We start from the raw sequence: 15606 nt of genomic DNA on the forward strand, positions 1-15606 counted from the left end.
TTTTATGCTATTTAGCCTTAAGTTTCATTCATATAGTAACTATGTTTTGGCAAGCATTAGCCTGGGCATATAGCACCGTAGTACACAAAACAAACACCTACCCTGTCTTTTGGAACTTATAGCCCAGTAGAGAGACTGACAGTCAATAAGCAGTCATAGAAAAATTTTCCCAGTTACCAACTGCCATGATTGTTATGAAATAAAATCAGTAAGAATTATAAGAATTGAATCTCAATTAGAGATTTTAGGAGGTCTCATCCAAGGAAAGATAATGTTAAAATGCAATCGATGGAAGAAAAGACATTAACTGGTCAAGACTGAGACAAGCTGGCATAGGGGAGCACAGAGAAAGAACGTAGAGAGTTCAAGGATCTAAAGAAAGTGTGATGATCACAATGAGAAAGTTACTGAAGGAAACAAAGTCTTGGTACCTGCTTTTACCCTCATTTTGTATTAAGACTATCTCATAGAAGGCTTACAAAATTCATGAGAGGAAATGTTAAGAAGTATTTTGTTATCTAGCCTTTTCACTGGGTAATAAAATCCATTCGTAATCAGAAATAGACAAACATCTTTAGGATCTATTTAGTGGTGGTATTATGATTTGTAGAGAACATAAAACTGCTCGAAAAATCTGAACAACAAATCTTCACCTCAACACTGTTCTTTTATATATATATTATTGATTTTTTACAGAGAGGAAGGGAGAGGGATAGAGAGTTAGAAAGATCAATCAGCTGCCTCCTGCACGCCCCCTACTGGTGATATGCCCACAACCAAGGTACATGCCCTTGACCGGAATCAAACCTGGGACCCTTCAATCTGCAGGCCGATGCTCTATCCACTGAGCCAAATCGGTTAGAGCTCAACACTGTTCTTACTCATCATTCCAATCAATCGCCACTTCACCTTCTGAATCACTCCAAAGAAACCACATATGTACTCACAAAATGTCAGCACACAGGGCACATTTGTTGCCATGCATCCTGCCATCGGGGCCACGGACTGGGTCACTCTCTCTGGTACAATAAAGCCTTCCATTCTTCACTTGGTCTTCAAATTCTTTGCAAAAATCCTTTAAAAAGACAAGCAATTACATTGAACATGTTTCTATATTTTGATACAGAAAATTTATACCAGAACTTCATAGTCAAAGGATGTCAGGTCTTAAAGGTGTTGGTAAACACGTATTACATATTAATGAGAATTAATAAAAATAGTAATTACATTGTGAAATTACTCAGTGCCTGTATTTGCTATGTGGTATATTTATTGAAAGGTAAAAGAGCCTTAGAAAGGATAAGGTTGAGAAAGTATTTCCTAAAACTAGATAGTTCTTGTTAACTTCCAAATCTATGAAAAAATATAATAGAAAACAAAAGATCTTTCATGGTGTTCCAACAAAATGCAGCAGCCAAAATAAAATAAAATAAAAATTGACAATGAGAATATAGAAGCTATGAGGTGAGATACTTACATGCTACTTAATATGGATCAAGTCAAGAATAATCCAAACTAGTTGGCAAGGAAAAAAAATAAGATGGTATCCAACAGCATTTGGCTTACGTTAGTTTGTTTTCTCCATGGAATCGTGCATCGTTTTTATGTACTCTGCTCCTTTATAGATGTTTGTTTATAATATGATAGTTGGACACCTTAGAGAGAGTGAATCTAATTTTCATTCACTCCCCTTCTTAGAGAGATAGAATATCAAGATGAATATTTATTTAGAAAACCTTAAAAAGATTGTGACTTCCCTGCAAAATCTGAAAGGTTTGTACTGATTTCTTGATGCTTTGGTTCAGTATTCTCTGGTTTTTCTTCGTGTTTTGAAAACTACTATTTGATGTGGGGTAAGTTTATACACACACACATTACTCTAGACTTGGGAATCTCTATATCAGTAAACATATTTTGTGATGACATATATTACTATAATATAACCTACAAAAATGCTTCCCTTTAGCCTTCTCTTCAACTGTGTGACTTTCATTTTTCCATTTTAGCCAAGAAAACATGAACATAAAGTGTGGTTTGAGTCAGAGACCTGGGCAGCTGGATTGTGCTTCAAACCCACTGGGAGACCATCATAAAATCTCACTACCTTTGAGACCCAAATCCCACCACCTACAAAATGAAGTTTTTGGAACAGACGTTCTTTAGGACCCTTTAAAAAATTTGAATTCTCTCTCTTTTTAAAAAATACCTATTACTTAGGACACTTTAAAAGGGAATCCTAATTACCTCCTAATAAGAAGATATTTGTTTTTGGAGGAGCAATGGGTGTGCTCCAAACTTCCTGGTTGTAACAATCTAGGAATACAGACACAGAAGTCACCTGGTAATCATAACATGGCAATAAAATCAATGCTCAATGATTCCCATAAGAGAAACAATGATAATTTCAGTTTATAAGTTGTGATTCACCCAAGGAGATTCTGTAGAAATACTTTTGTGAGCAACCCACTGACAGTTTAATTATGGGGCAGATATTGAGCCATCACTATAAACCTGTCCTATTCAACATAATCTTGTCCAATGACCCTACCAAAACAATGACCCTAGCCACAGAGAGGATGAGGGAAAAATAGCCAAGATGTGATGAAAGACAAGGGAAAAGAACTCTCTGTGTTTACGAAGAAGTAAAATGCTGACTATCACATGGTGACCCAAGGTTTCAGACTGAAGTTTAATAACCACCACTAAAGAACTGCTTTTCAAATTTCAGTGAGTACTGAACAAATTGTTGACAACTCTGAATGCTTCGTGCTTCTTAACTGAAACACTGAATACCCTATGAAAGTTGAGATTTTTGCTTTATTGAGTAGCAATATGAAGTGAAAGGTCAGGCCTTGACTACCATAAACTGGATCTGTGTTTCCCTTGGGAAAACATGTGCCCTATAATCCACAATAATTTTATACTTGTATTAGCACATAAGGTGCAAGACTTAGAATCCCAAACCAACAGGAAAGCAGAATTGAGATCACTTAATCAACCTCTTTATTCCGCTGCCAAGAAAAATTGAGGCCCAGAGAGAAGAGATGACTGGCTCAGTTTCACACACAAGAGCATGACAGAGCTCAGTCTAAAACTTAGGTGCTCTGACTCCTCAACAAAAGGCTGGCATCAATAATTTTAATTATTTAGCAAAGTAACTGTATCACTTTTACTGAAAGTAGGTTAACTAGCCTTCGTGATTTAAGAAATCAGGCTGTATTACCTACAATGCCTATTCTATTAACAAAATGAATATCATTGTCATGCTAGATGGAAAATTAAATCATCTAATAATTCTTAAAAACTTAATTGTGGGTGTATTTTTAAAACCACAAGCTCAATATTTGTTTGAAATTTTCATGTAACAGAAGCAAGACCTTTGTAAATGGGATTATACATAAAATATACTAGTGGATATATTTTGTTCAAAAGACTATAATTATTTTTATTTTATAATTTTTTAACTTAGAACCTCATTTTTAATTTGTAATAAAACTTTACAATTTGGTTTCCCCCCAAAAACATCAACAAACTGTATGAAGCTGTTAATAAAGGTCTTAAATAATGAAAAATTATTTTTAAAGTTATTCCTGTCTAATTTATATTGTTATATTTTTTATAATTTATTCAAAGCAAGATTAATTTACACGAAAGCCAGAGAGAAGTCTGATGAAAATTAAGTGGAATTTAATTTGCCTAAACTTTCTGACTTACATTCTTTTTTTTAAGCAAAGAGGAAATTGCATATTTTGAGCTTTAGGTGAGAAATGCTGTTTTAAAAATGAATTTAATTATTAATGTACTAGGAATGGTAAACTTGGGGAATTGTGAAATTAAGGGAAAGAATAATGTGATAATGAAGGACAATGACATTATTAAATGACCTCAAACGTTTAAGCATATGTTTATTAAGATTTATAGCCACAAGAACCCAATTGTGTTGGTGAGTAATTTACCTTTTCAGCACTTCGTCGAATTCTGGTTTCATCGTGTCGCTTTCTATTTTCTTCAGCTTCTTTTAAGCTGTGAAGAATGAAACACTTGGTCAGTTTATACCTCGATCCTATTTTCAGTGTCCAGTTCTGTGTTAAGCACTTTTATATCTTTTGCCCTAACCTGTTAAACTGATCCACTTACATTAGACAAGCTTTTCTCTGTCTTGAATGTCTGAGCCTGAAAATTACTAAAGATAAGGAAGGGTGCGAAACTGACTCACTCACAGTCAATTAGAAGCTTTGTTCTGTGTAACTCGATGGGTGTGACTCCTTGATTGACAAACATATTGTCAGAAGAATTCCCTTTAACAGGCAGAACCAAGAGCATTAAAACAATGCTGTGACAAGGTGAAACCAGACTGAGTATTGGAAATATTGTCACCCACACCCTATGTATAGCGTTTTATACCTTGTAAAGTATTTTGTTTGCCTTTATGTAAAAGCACTATTGTTAATAAAAGCTACATGAAATTGAGCTTCTAAGTCCTTTCATATCATCTATTATCTAATTACAGTCTCTTCCTACATTATTATCTTAGTTCTACAGAGAAAGAAATTAAGAGTTAGGGAGGTCAAATTCCCCTTTTTGGCTAGTGCATAAAGAGAAAATGAAAGCTGAAGAATTAGTACAGGTTTGAACACTAAAAGCACATGTCTCCTAGTTCTAAACAAGTGAAAATGTGGCTGATTTCCAGTCTAGAAACCAGTTATAATCACTATATTGTAAACCTGTTAAGACATGCCCTTGAATTCTACAACAGTGCACTTTAATTTTCAAAGGCAGGTGTGAAGTTTATTAATCTGTAAATCTTTCTCTGTCCAGCTTTTAGAGATCCCAGAGATATATACAGAGTACTATAAGGCTTGCTGGCATACGGATTAGATTCTATATCTTGTTGAACATCCAGAATATTAAAGACTTATTGGATCGTATTCATACCTGGGTCTCAGAGCTCAGAATCATGAGAAAGATTAACCTAACAGTTCTTCCCTTTCATAAATTCCATCTTTTATACTAACAATAAATTCGGCCACATGACATTGTTGTCATTATTATTATTTTAAATTAGACTTTCATTGTAGTAAGTCTCTAATACCTGCCCCAAAAATCAATGCATGTCAAATGACTGAACTAGGTTATTCCATATGAAAGTGCTTTTTAATTTTCAAAGCATTATGCCTTATAAGACATTGTGCAATTTCATGTCATTATATGGAACAAATTAAGTCTTGAATTTAATAACTAACTAACATAACCACCTTATCCACTCCTTTTAAGAAACTTTAGCAAATGATATGAATTAAAAAGAGAAAGGCCACTCTGGGAGCAAGGGCCATTTTGCCTTATGAAGACAAAAGATTGCATGATGAGGACTTGATCTCTCTGTGGAGTGGTGCTTAGGACAGCCACCAAGGGCATCCTCATCAAGCCCACCTGCTTGGCCTGCTTGGGGACTTGATACTCACAACAGCTCAGCACACATCGCACACTTATTGCCATGCGTCCTTCCATCAGGGCCACGAACTGGATCATTTTCCCTCGTGCATCCAAGTCTTCCATCCCTCACATAAGGCCGAAAAGCATTACAAACATCCTAGAACAGGAGAAGAAATGTGACATTTGCCACCTTGATTGTAATCCTTACAATGCTGCTTTCAGAAATTTTATAGAACTCAGTGTCTTTCTGTCCAATGCAAATTAGCCACCAAGAGCAGTCTCAGAGGTAGCTCCGTATAATTCACATGGTGAAGTATGGAACTCATTTACTTATTAATTCACTTATTAGTAAACATGGATAACCTACTGTGTACTAGAACTAAGGTAGAACACAGTCCTTGCCCTCAGCTTGCTCACAATCTACTGGGTCACACAGACAAAGAGAGATTTAAAATACATGCTAAAAGTCTTGATGGAGGTAATCGCTGGTGCCTATAAGAAGGGCACCAAAACTTGACTTAGAAAAGTCATTCAGTGAGAACAAGTCAACTGTGATATAGTGAGATGTTCACTTCCTTCCCATAACATTAAAGGCTCACAGAATTTTAGCATAAAAAGAAGCTAGTTAACCCAAATATCATTTTTAGATATGGAAACACTGGAACAGGATGGTTAAGGGGTTTGCCCAAGGTCTCCTGACAGCAAGTGACAATGCCGGGATTTCAATTTAGGTGAGTGACAGGAGTGTAGTGACCTTTGATTTTCAAAACATTATGCCTTATACACAGGTAGTTCCCTTTTAACGAATTTTCCTCCCTCCCTCCCTGCCTCCCTGCCTCCCTCCCTCCCTCCCTTCCTTCTGTTTTTCCATAGAAAGCTGAAATAGAGCTGAAAGGTCTAACTACTAAAGTAACCTGGTCTAGTTTCAGAAACTATCAATTGCTTTTCATCAAACAAGCAGTATCCCAGTTCAAACACCCCACCAACGAAGGAGGAGCAAAGAGCCTTCTTTCTCTTCGAAGTCAGCGCCCCGGCCCCACTGTTTCCCACCCTCTGACATTTGTGCTCACCTGCTCTGGATTACTGCTTTCACACTCCCCTTCGTTTTTTATGTCGACTTGGGACCTGGTTTTACTGGAATTGAAAGTTCGGAGACATAGCAGTTTAGTATCACAGAACTTCTCATCATTCGAGTGTTAACTTATCTTCATTGTTTTATGATTCTTTGCTCTTAAAAACAGGCGTCACATTGCATTATTTTCTTTACTTACTCTAAGGAGAGCCTAGGTTTATAACTTGAGAGTCAAAGAAATGAAATCACATCGACAGGACAATAAGATGCACACCTGTAAATGTTATTTCCAGATTTGTTTTGCTATGTCCAGAGGGGACCTTATCAGAATTGTGGGAAAAAGTAAAGCTTGTAATTAGATATTAGATGCCCCCCAAGGAACTTTGTTGTTCTTGGTTTTAATAAACAAATTCAAGTTTACAGTATCTAGCATCCCATTATACCATCCTTTGTTTTTCATGGAAAGTTAATAAAGTCTTAATAATTAACCTTATTCCATCTAATAGAGTTTAAAGCATATTTGAAAACATAGAACCATAAATGTAGGACACACTTCCTACTTTCTATAAAGATAAGGCAGCTTGCAACTAAAGCATTTATATAACAACAAAAATACAATACAAACAAGAAAAGTAAAAACTTAGTAAAGTGATAAGAAATGTGTTATATCAAAAAATATCAGCTGAAGGGAACAAAAATATTAAATTCCAACATGATTCCAGAGTCTTCTAGTAGACCGAGCTAAGAAATGCAATGAGCAGCATGACTCTCACTGCACAGTACATGAAGCATACCAGAAACGATGGGAGAGAAACTTACACCTGAACCAGAGATTTAAAGAATCTACCACAGGATTCCCCATGTAAGTCAGAGTAGAAACTAAATGTGCAGTGTGCTCACAGCAGTGTTACAAAACACATATTAATAAAAACCAGTATGCGCTTCCCATGTCTGTTTTTGCTTTCTGTTTCTTTATGTTGTCCCTTGGTAAGAGTTGAGGATCTAATTTTAGAGTGTATTTCTGAAAATGCAGTCATGTGAGGGATTGGAGTGATTTAATCCAGTGGTGCCTTGGTTAAGATACCTATTACAAGGAGGGATAAGCTTGCAGAACCTTGAAGACTAAATCTCTTTCATAGCCTTTACCACTCTTCTCAGACATTGTTTGTTATATTTACAAAAACTGTAGAGCAGACAATTAAAGATTGAGGTCACAAGCCAGAACCTGCAAAGCAAGTGTGCTATCTTGTTAGCTGAATACAATCAATAACCAAACCTAGTATTGAGGGTGGAGAAGGAACAAATGGGACAAAATATAGGACAGCGAGATGCTTTATTGATGTGGTGAAGGTTAAAGAGATGGAAAGAAGTTCAACATTAAGAGTCCCAATTACCTAGTCTAATACTATAAATTACTGAGAACTTAATATAAGTTGATGATTAAATAATTCCCTGTAGAACAGAATACAATCAGAAATAGATAAATAGAAAATAGTACATTGCATGTATGTATAGATATATGCTTATATATATATATATATATATACATATAATATATATCTGCTTCATAGAGGCGGTGAGAACCATCTGATAAATAGCACACAAAAGTGCTTTGTAAAATATAAAGTGATATAAATATTTTTCTTTAAGGGTAGTAAAAGAAGTGGTTCTAATAATTTATGGATGACTAACTCCCACAAAATGAATCATTAAAGACCATAAGAAAAAATGTGTCATGTAATTATACAGAGAAAATGCTGTAGGGAGAAAGCCTGCTTCAGAGAATACTCACATGTTCTCAGCACACAGGGCACATCTGTTGCTGTAAGTTTTCCCATCTGTGCCACACACAGCTGCATTATCAAAGGTACAGATAAAATCCCCATCTCTTTCTCCTTTCCTGAAGTCATCGCAATTCAACTGTAAGAGATGTGGTTAAAGAACATAAGAACATTAAGAGAGAAAATATTCCTTAGGTACTTACTGTTTTTTTGTGTTTTTTTAAATATATTTTTATTGATTTCAGAGAGAAAGGGAGAGGAAGAGAGATAGAAACATCAATGATAAGAGAGAATCATTGATCAGCTGCCTCCTGCACGCCCCCACAGGGGATTGAGCCCTCAACCCAGGCATGTGCCCTTGACTGGAATCGAACCTGCAACTCATCAGTCTGCAGGCCTAAACTCTATCCACTAAGCCAAACCGGCTAGGCGCAGTGGTCGGCAAACTGCGGCTCGCAAGCCACATGCGGCTCTTTGGCCCCTTGAGTGTGGCTCTTCCACAAAACACCAGCTCTTCCACAAAATACCGACTTCTGCGCATGGGCCACGAAGTTTCAATCGCACTGTACGTGCGTGCCCGCACGTGGTATTTTGTGGAAGAGCCACACTCAAGGGGCCAAAGAGCCACATGTGGCTCGTGAGGCGCGGTTTGCCCACCACGGGTAGGGCATAGGTCTGTTTTAAGCCCACAACAATATAATTCACTGGAGAAGAAACACATATTAAGGAAACCACACTGAGATAATAAAATCGGGGATAATAAAACATGGTTCAAGAACAGAGATATAATTAGATTTGAGAAGAATTTCAGTATAATTTTAGCTCCTTGCTGTCTGTGTAAGATACCAAATCACCTCTCTGAAACTTAGGACTGTTTGTCTATAAAATCCTGCTTGCCTTCTTTACAGATTGGTATTGTAGATCATACATTTTCAAGCTCACTGTAAACTATAAGCTGCAATAAAGTTTCTGTTATTACCAGTTAGGGTAATGATCACAAGCCAGATTTTTAGGTTCATAGTTCTAACTCTGCCATTTACTAGCTATGTGATATGGAAAAGTTACTTAACCTTTCTGTGCTTTAGTATCCTCATTTGAAAAATGCATACAGACTGCTCTCAGGATTATAAAGAGATTTAAATATATTAATACATGTGCAGCATTTAAAACTGTGCCCAGTACATCATAACCACTTATTGTTGTTGTTCTCGCCCCTGTTGTTTTCTCTATTGACAATCAAACCAATAAAATTAAACACCTTTTAGAGATAATTGGAGAAATCCCCAAATCATGACTCTCATAATATGATATATACTCAGGGACAAACTTGAACAATGAGAAAAACAACTGCACTACGTAATAACTAAAGACTAGTTTTTAACTCTCAGATCAGCCACCCACCTACTTCACCTCTTTGAACTTCACTTTCCTCATCTGAAAAATGGAAATTCACACCCTATCCACATTATAGATTCATGTTGAAGATCAAATGAATACTTATGAAACATTATTTGGCAACTCACTATTGTGACATAAGCTAACTAAAAAATATATAGAGTTAACTTGAATTTACTTTCTTTCTAAAATCTAAGAATAAAACCGGAGATTTTTTCTTTATGATGTCACATTGCAAAATAAAATTTTTGATGTCAAGATTGTCATAATAAAAATATTTAATTATAGATATGAAACATTTAAAATATAGACCTGAACCTAGAGTGTCATACAATATAAAGAACAAAGGTAGGATGAATACAAATATATAATGAATTTGTAAAACAGAAGATTACATTGAGAAACAAAGAAGCCATCAAAGAGGGAAAAATTAAAATAGAAAAGCTATAGGACATACCCCACTATTCATGCCATATGTTTAGGAAGAGGTAAAAAAATAGAGTGAAAACAGGATAAGTAATGGCCATATGTGTTATTTTCATCCATTCAGTTTCTTATTTTTACTTAAAAGACATTACACACTCACTAGGCTCTAGGCATTCCATAGACTGTCACATTCCCACAGGGAAAAAAAAGAAAAATAAACAACAACAATAAAAAGAAATACATGCTCTAAGAAACTTACATTCTAGTGGGAAGAGAGAGGCAATAAATACAAAGAATTTTAAATTATAGTAAGTGCTATGAAAAATATACTGAACAATATGAGAGCACCTAGAAGAGTGGCTATTTTAAATATAGTGTCAAGAAAGATCTCTCAGCAATGGTAATAGTTGAGGTGATATGAGATTAATGAGAAGGAGCCGGCCTTTGAAGATCTGAGGAAAGAACATTCTAGGCATAGAGAACTCCTATTGCAAAGGATTTGTGATAGGAACTAGATTGTTCTCTTCACCGGGCAAAAAGATGAGGAGTATGGATGGAGTATAAGAAAACAACAGGGGCCTTGCCAGTGTGGCTCAATGGTTGAGCGTTGACCTATGAACCAGGAGATCACAGTTAGATTCCTGGTCACGGCACATGCCCGGGTTGTGGCTTGATCTCCAGTAGGGAGTGTGCAGGAGGCAGCCGATCAATGATTCTTTCTCATCATTGATGTTTCTATCTCTCTACCCCTCTCCCTTTCTCTCTGAAATCAATAAGAATATATTTAAAAAACAACAACAACAGGGAGCTGCTGATTTTCTCTGAATAATCATTTTGTTGAAACTATAGAAGCCTCAGCAATGTGAATCAAAGTTATTAATTTCCACAATCACTGCTATCCCTCTTCAACAGAAAAATCAACCGCAGCATACTAGGTCACAGGTGTCAGCAGAGTGATGACAGGGCAGGTCAAAGCCCAGCTGGGAGGTGATGAGAACAGGTGCAAGCATTTACTACTCCACCTCCTCCTCCTCCAAACCCCAAGGGCTGGTGGAGCACAACCTACAGAGAACACCTCTTCCTAATGCTGACAATTGCTGAGATCTTACAGGCGGATTCCTGACCTGGTGAGGTGGCAGTGAACCAGAGAGTGCAACACTGGCTCCAGAACCTCCGGCTGTGGGCCTTCCCTTTTCCTGTCCTTACACTCACTGGAGAGAAAGCCACTAAAGCTTGGCCTTCAATATTATCTAACTCACTTTAGCAGGAAAAAACACACACCTAAAGCCATCAAGGAATATTACAGTAAAAATATCTGTATATTTGAATACAGAACAACATAAAAGATATGGTAATATGAACAATATTCAGTATCAACTGAAGCAGAACTATTGGAATGCATAGAAAAATAATTTACTGAGAACATAACTATGCTTCAGAGAGATGAGGGAAGATACTGCAATATAAAGCAAGAAAAAAAGAAGTTATAAAGGAAGAAAAAAGTGGAAGCTTTAGGTATGAAAAAATATTTAAATGGTAATAAATAAACCAAATAAAGAATAAAAATAGGATAGGTACAAATACATAATGAATTTATGAACCAGAAGATCAGATTAGAAAACTCACATAGAAGACCAAAAACCAAAACAAAATACAACAACTAATTTAAAATAGAAAACATCTAAAAAAATACATAAAGAATAAATTTAGAAATCTTCAAGAAGAGGTGAACATATACAGGAAGAATATTTGAAGAAGCAGGGGACATTGCTAGAATTCGTGAAAAGTGAAAGAAGAAGAAAAGTAGCCATAGCACTCAAATCTATAATCTGGGCAATAACAAAACTGTGGAAGTTTAGGGGATTTTAACAAAATGAACTGAGAGCAGACTAACATATTAGGGGAGAAGAGATATTAACAATAAACACAGACATTAGCAATTGTGATAAATTATAATTACAGATATTTGATTTAGGATAGTCATGAGAAGAACAACAAAAAGATATGTTACATTTAAGTCATCATCAAAGAAAAGACGAAGGAAGAAACTACTTCAAAAATAATTTGTAAAAAAAGTCTAGTAACTAAAAATATGAAAAATTGTGAAAACCAACTCCTAGTAAAACAAGTAACAAAAAGTGTAAATTGACTAACCCCACAAATTAAAATATAATTTTTGTTTATATTTTAAGTATAGGAACAGAGTTATTGATCACAAGAGAAAAATTAAAAAGGCACTCAAAAATTACAATAGGATAAAAAAGATATATATAAGGTAAAAATGAATGAGAGCAGAGCAGCAATATTAATACTTAAGATACAGAATTGAGTCCAAAATGCATCTTGAGAAAAAAAAGGACATTATATAAAGTAATAGGAAGAAGGGGAAAAGGTAAAATAATCATTAGCTTAAATCACAGGTTCTAAATATGTCAACAACCAACAGATTATGATAGATAAATCAGCAACTGGAGTAAGAGATTTTGGCACACACTTCTCAAAAACTAATATATTGGGGATTAACAAAAAAGCTGATATGATAGATTTCTAGTATGACTTATAAAACAGAAAGAAAGAGATGAAAATATATGCAATGTTTATTGGGAAAAAGATATAAACATTGGATATACATACAATGAAAGCATATTATTCACTAATTTTAAAAGTAATATTTAATTTTAAGTAAATTTATGGAGTTATACAACCATCACTATAACCTAATTTTATAATATTTCCATCATTCCAAAGGTTTCCCCTGTATCTATTTATAGTTAATCCTAGCTCCCAGCTCCAGCCTTAGGCAGCCACTGAACTTTCTGACTCTATAAATTTACCTTTTCTGGATATTTCATATAAATGGACTCATAAATATATATTTGATTCTGGCTTCTTAAATTTTGCATAATATTTTTTTAGGTTCATCCATATTTTAACAGCATCAGTGGTACATTTCTTCTTAATTGCTGTATAATATTTCATTGTAAAAATGTAGCTCTATTTGTTTATCCATTCACTAGTGGACATTTAAGTATTTAGATTGTTTTCAGTTTTGGATTATTTAAAACAATGCTGCTATGAATATTCACATGCCTGACTTGGTGTGGGCATGTGTTTTCACTTCATTGGTATAGATTTCTAGTACTGAATTTGCTAGTTCATATTTAACATAACATCATATTAAACACAGTAAATATTAGCATAACATCATAAAATAACATATGATATTAAACATAAATTCATGTTTAATTCTTTTAAAATTGCCAAACTGTGTTTCAGTGTTGCTGCACCCTTGTATACTCCTCTCAGCAGTCTGGAAGTGTCCCAGATTCTCCACAATCTTAACAATATTCTGTATTTTCTATCTTTATGATTAGAGCCACTCTAGAGGTAGTGTAACTATCTCACTGTGATCTTAATGTACATTTCCCTAAGTAATAACAATGTAGAATATATTTTTATGTGCTTATTAAACATTAATATACCTTTAGTGTAATGTTTATTTTTAGTTGAGTTGTTCATCTTTATAATTGAGTTGTAAGAAGTCCTTATATACTGTGGATAGAAGTCTTTTACAATACATGATTTGTGAACATTTTCCCCCAGCCTATTAGGTGCTTTGCAATTGTTTCAGTGATCTCATTTCAAACACAAAAGTTTCTAATTTTGATAAATTCCAAATTATTAATTTTATATTCATGAATCATGCTTTTGGTTTCAAATCTAAAACCACTTATTCCAATTCCTGATTTTTTGTTATGTTTTACTATAAAAACTTTATAGCTATAGCTCTTATACTTGGGAACATAATCCATTTTGAGTTAATTTTTTGTATGATATAAGGTAAGAATCTAAGTTTATTTTTATGGATATAGCTAGTCAATTTTTTAAGCATTGTTAACTGATCATAAATGTACGATATCTCAATTCTATTCCATTGATCTTTATGTCTGTCATTATACCAAATAACACACTGTTGTGATCACAATTACTTTCAATAAGTTTTGAAGTCAGTTACCGTTAAGTGTCCCAACGTTTCTATATAAATACTAGATTCAACTTGTGAATTTCTACTCCCAAAAAAGAACAAAAAACGACTGCCAGAATCTTCATAGGAAATATGTTGCATTTGGAGACTAATTTTGGGAGAATTACCATGGACTACCTCACCATTTACTTAGCTCTTTCATTTCAATGTTTTGTAGTTTCTAATGTACAAGTCTTGCATTTGTAAATTTATTTCTACATATTCTATTATTTTGTGCTATTATGATTGAAATTAATAATTAACATTTTGGATTGTTTATTGCTAGTATATAGAAATACACTAGAGTTTTAATCTTGTATACTGAAACCTTGCCAAACTTTTATTAGTTTTAGCGATTTTTCTTTTTGTGGATCATTAGGGTTGTCTATATACAATGTGATATCCCTATAATTAAAGACAGTTGCTTCCTTCTCAATCATGATGTCTCAAATTAATTAAGAAATTTGGCCTTATATTGGCTAGATCCTCCAGTTCAAGTTGAATAGAAGTAGTGTGTCAAATAGAAAAAAGATGTTTGGTGAGAGCAAACATCTTTGCTTTCTTCTCAGTCTTACGGTCAAAGTACTCACTTTCTAACCATTAAGTATAATGTAAGCTGTAGGTTTTTCATAGATGCCCTTTATCAGCTGAAATGGTTTGTCTATTGTTAGTTTTCTTGTGTAAATTTTTATCTTGAATGAGTGTTGGACTTTGTTAAGTGCTTTTTATTCATCTATTGAAATAAACATGTAGTTTGTCCTTCGTTCTATCAATATGGTGTATCAAATTTTCTGTTGTCAAACAAAACTTGCATTCCTAAAATAATTCCTACTTGGTCATGGCTTTCTTCTTTTATGTTCAATAAATATATTCTTTATATATTTTAAATATATTCTTGAATGTAAAGATTGTTTAAATATATTCTTGAATGTAAAGATCGTTTAAATATATTGTTTAAAATATTTCCAGCTCTGCTTACGAGGGATATTTGTCAGTTTTCCCTCTACTTGTGATGTCTTCCTTTGGATTTTGTATTGGAATAACGCTGGCTTCATTTAGAATGAGCTGATAAGGTAACCTACTCCTCTATTTCCTGAATGAGTCTGTAAAGATTGGTATTACTTTTTTCTTTCAAAATCTGATGAAAATCACAAATGTAGTCATCTAGATCTGGTATTTTCTTATGGATTTAATTATTTTACTTGCTATAGGTCTATTTTGATCTTCTATTTCTTCTTGGGTTCATTTTTAATAATTTCTTTCGAGAAATTTATCCATTTCATCTCAGCTGTCCACTTTATGGCATAAATGTGTTCATAATATTCCATTATAATTCTTGTGATTTCTCTAAGATATATATTTACACTGCATATTTCATTACTGATTTTGGAAATTTTTGTTTATTCTTTCTTTCCTAAGTCAATTTACCTAAAGGTTTGTCAGCTTGTTAATCTTTTCAAAGAACCAACTTTTAG

The 15606-nt window shown here is 34.3% G+C and overlaps 1 protein-coding gene across 4 annotated transcripts in view; it reads right to left on the minus strand.

The window, feature by feature from the left end:
• Window positions 1-15606, minus strand: part of SPINK5 (serine peptidase inhibitor, Kazal type 5) — a 68935-nt gene that overhangs the window by 38957 nt on the left and 14372 nt on the right. For all 4 annotated transcript variants that reach the window (XR_002831352.1, XM_014463232.2, XM_014463231.2 and 1 more), the window contains exons 5-9: window positions 8298-8425; window positions 6504-6567; window positions 5463-5590; window positions 3957-4023; window positions 948-1075 (exon numbers count right to left, since the gene is read on the minus strand). Coding sequence is in view for 3 of the 4 variants with exons in the window: in XM_014463232.2 (XP_014318718.1) it covers window positions 948-1075; window positions 3957-4023; window positions 5463-5590; window positions 6504-6567; window positions 8298-8425 (515 nt within the window). In the remaining variant the exon portion in view is untranslated. The remainder of the gene's footprint in view (window positions 1-947; window positions 1076-3956; window positions 4024-5462; window positions 5591-6503; window positions 6568-8297; window positions 8426-15606) is intronic.

Source organism: Myotis lucifugus, unplaced genomic scaffold (assembly GCF_000147115.1).
Source record: "Myotis lucifugus unplaced genomic scaffold, Myoluc2.0 scaffold_202, whole genome shotgun sequence".
NCBI classification, from domain to species: domain Eukaryota; kingdom Metazoa; phylum Chordata; class Mammalia; order Chiroptera; family Vespertilionidae; genus Myotis; species Myotis lucifugus.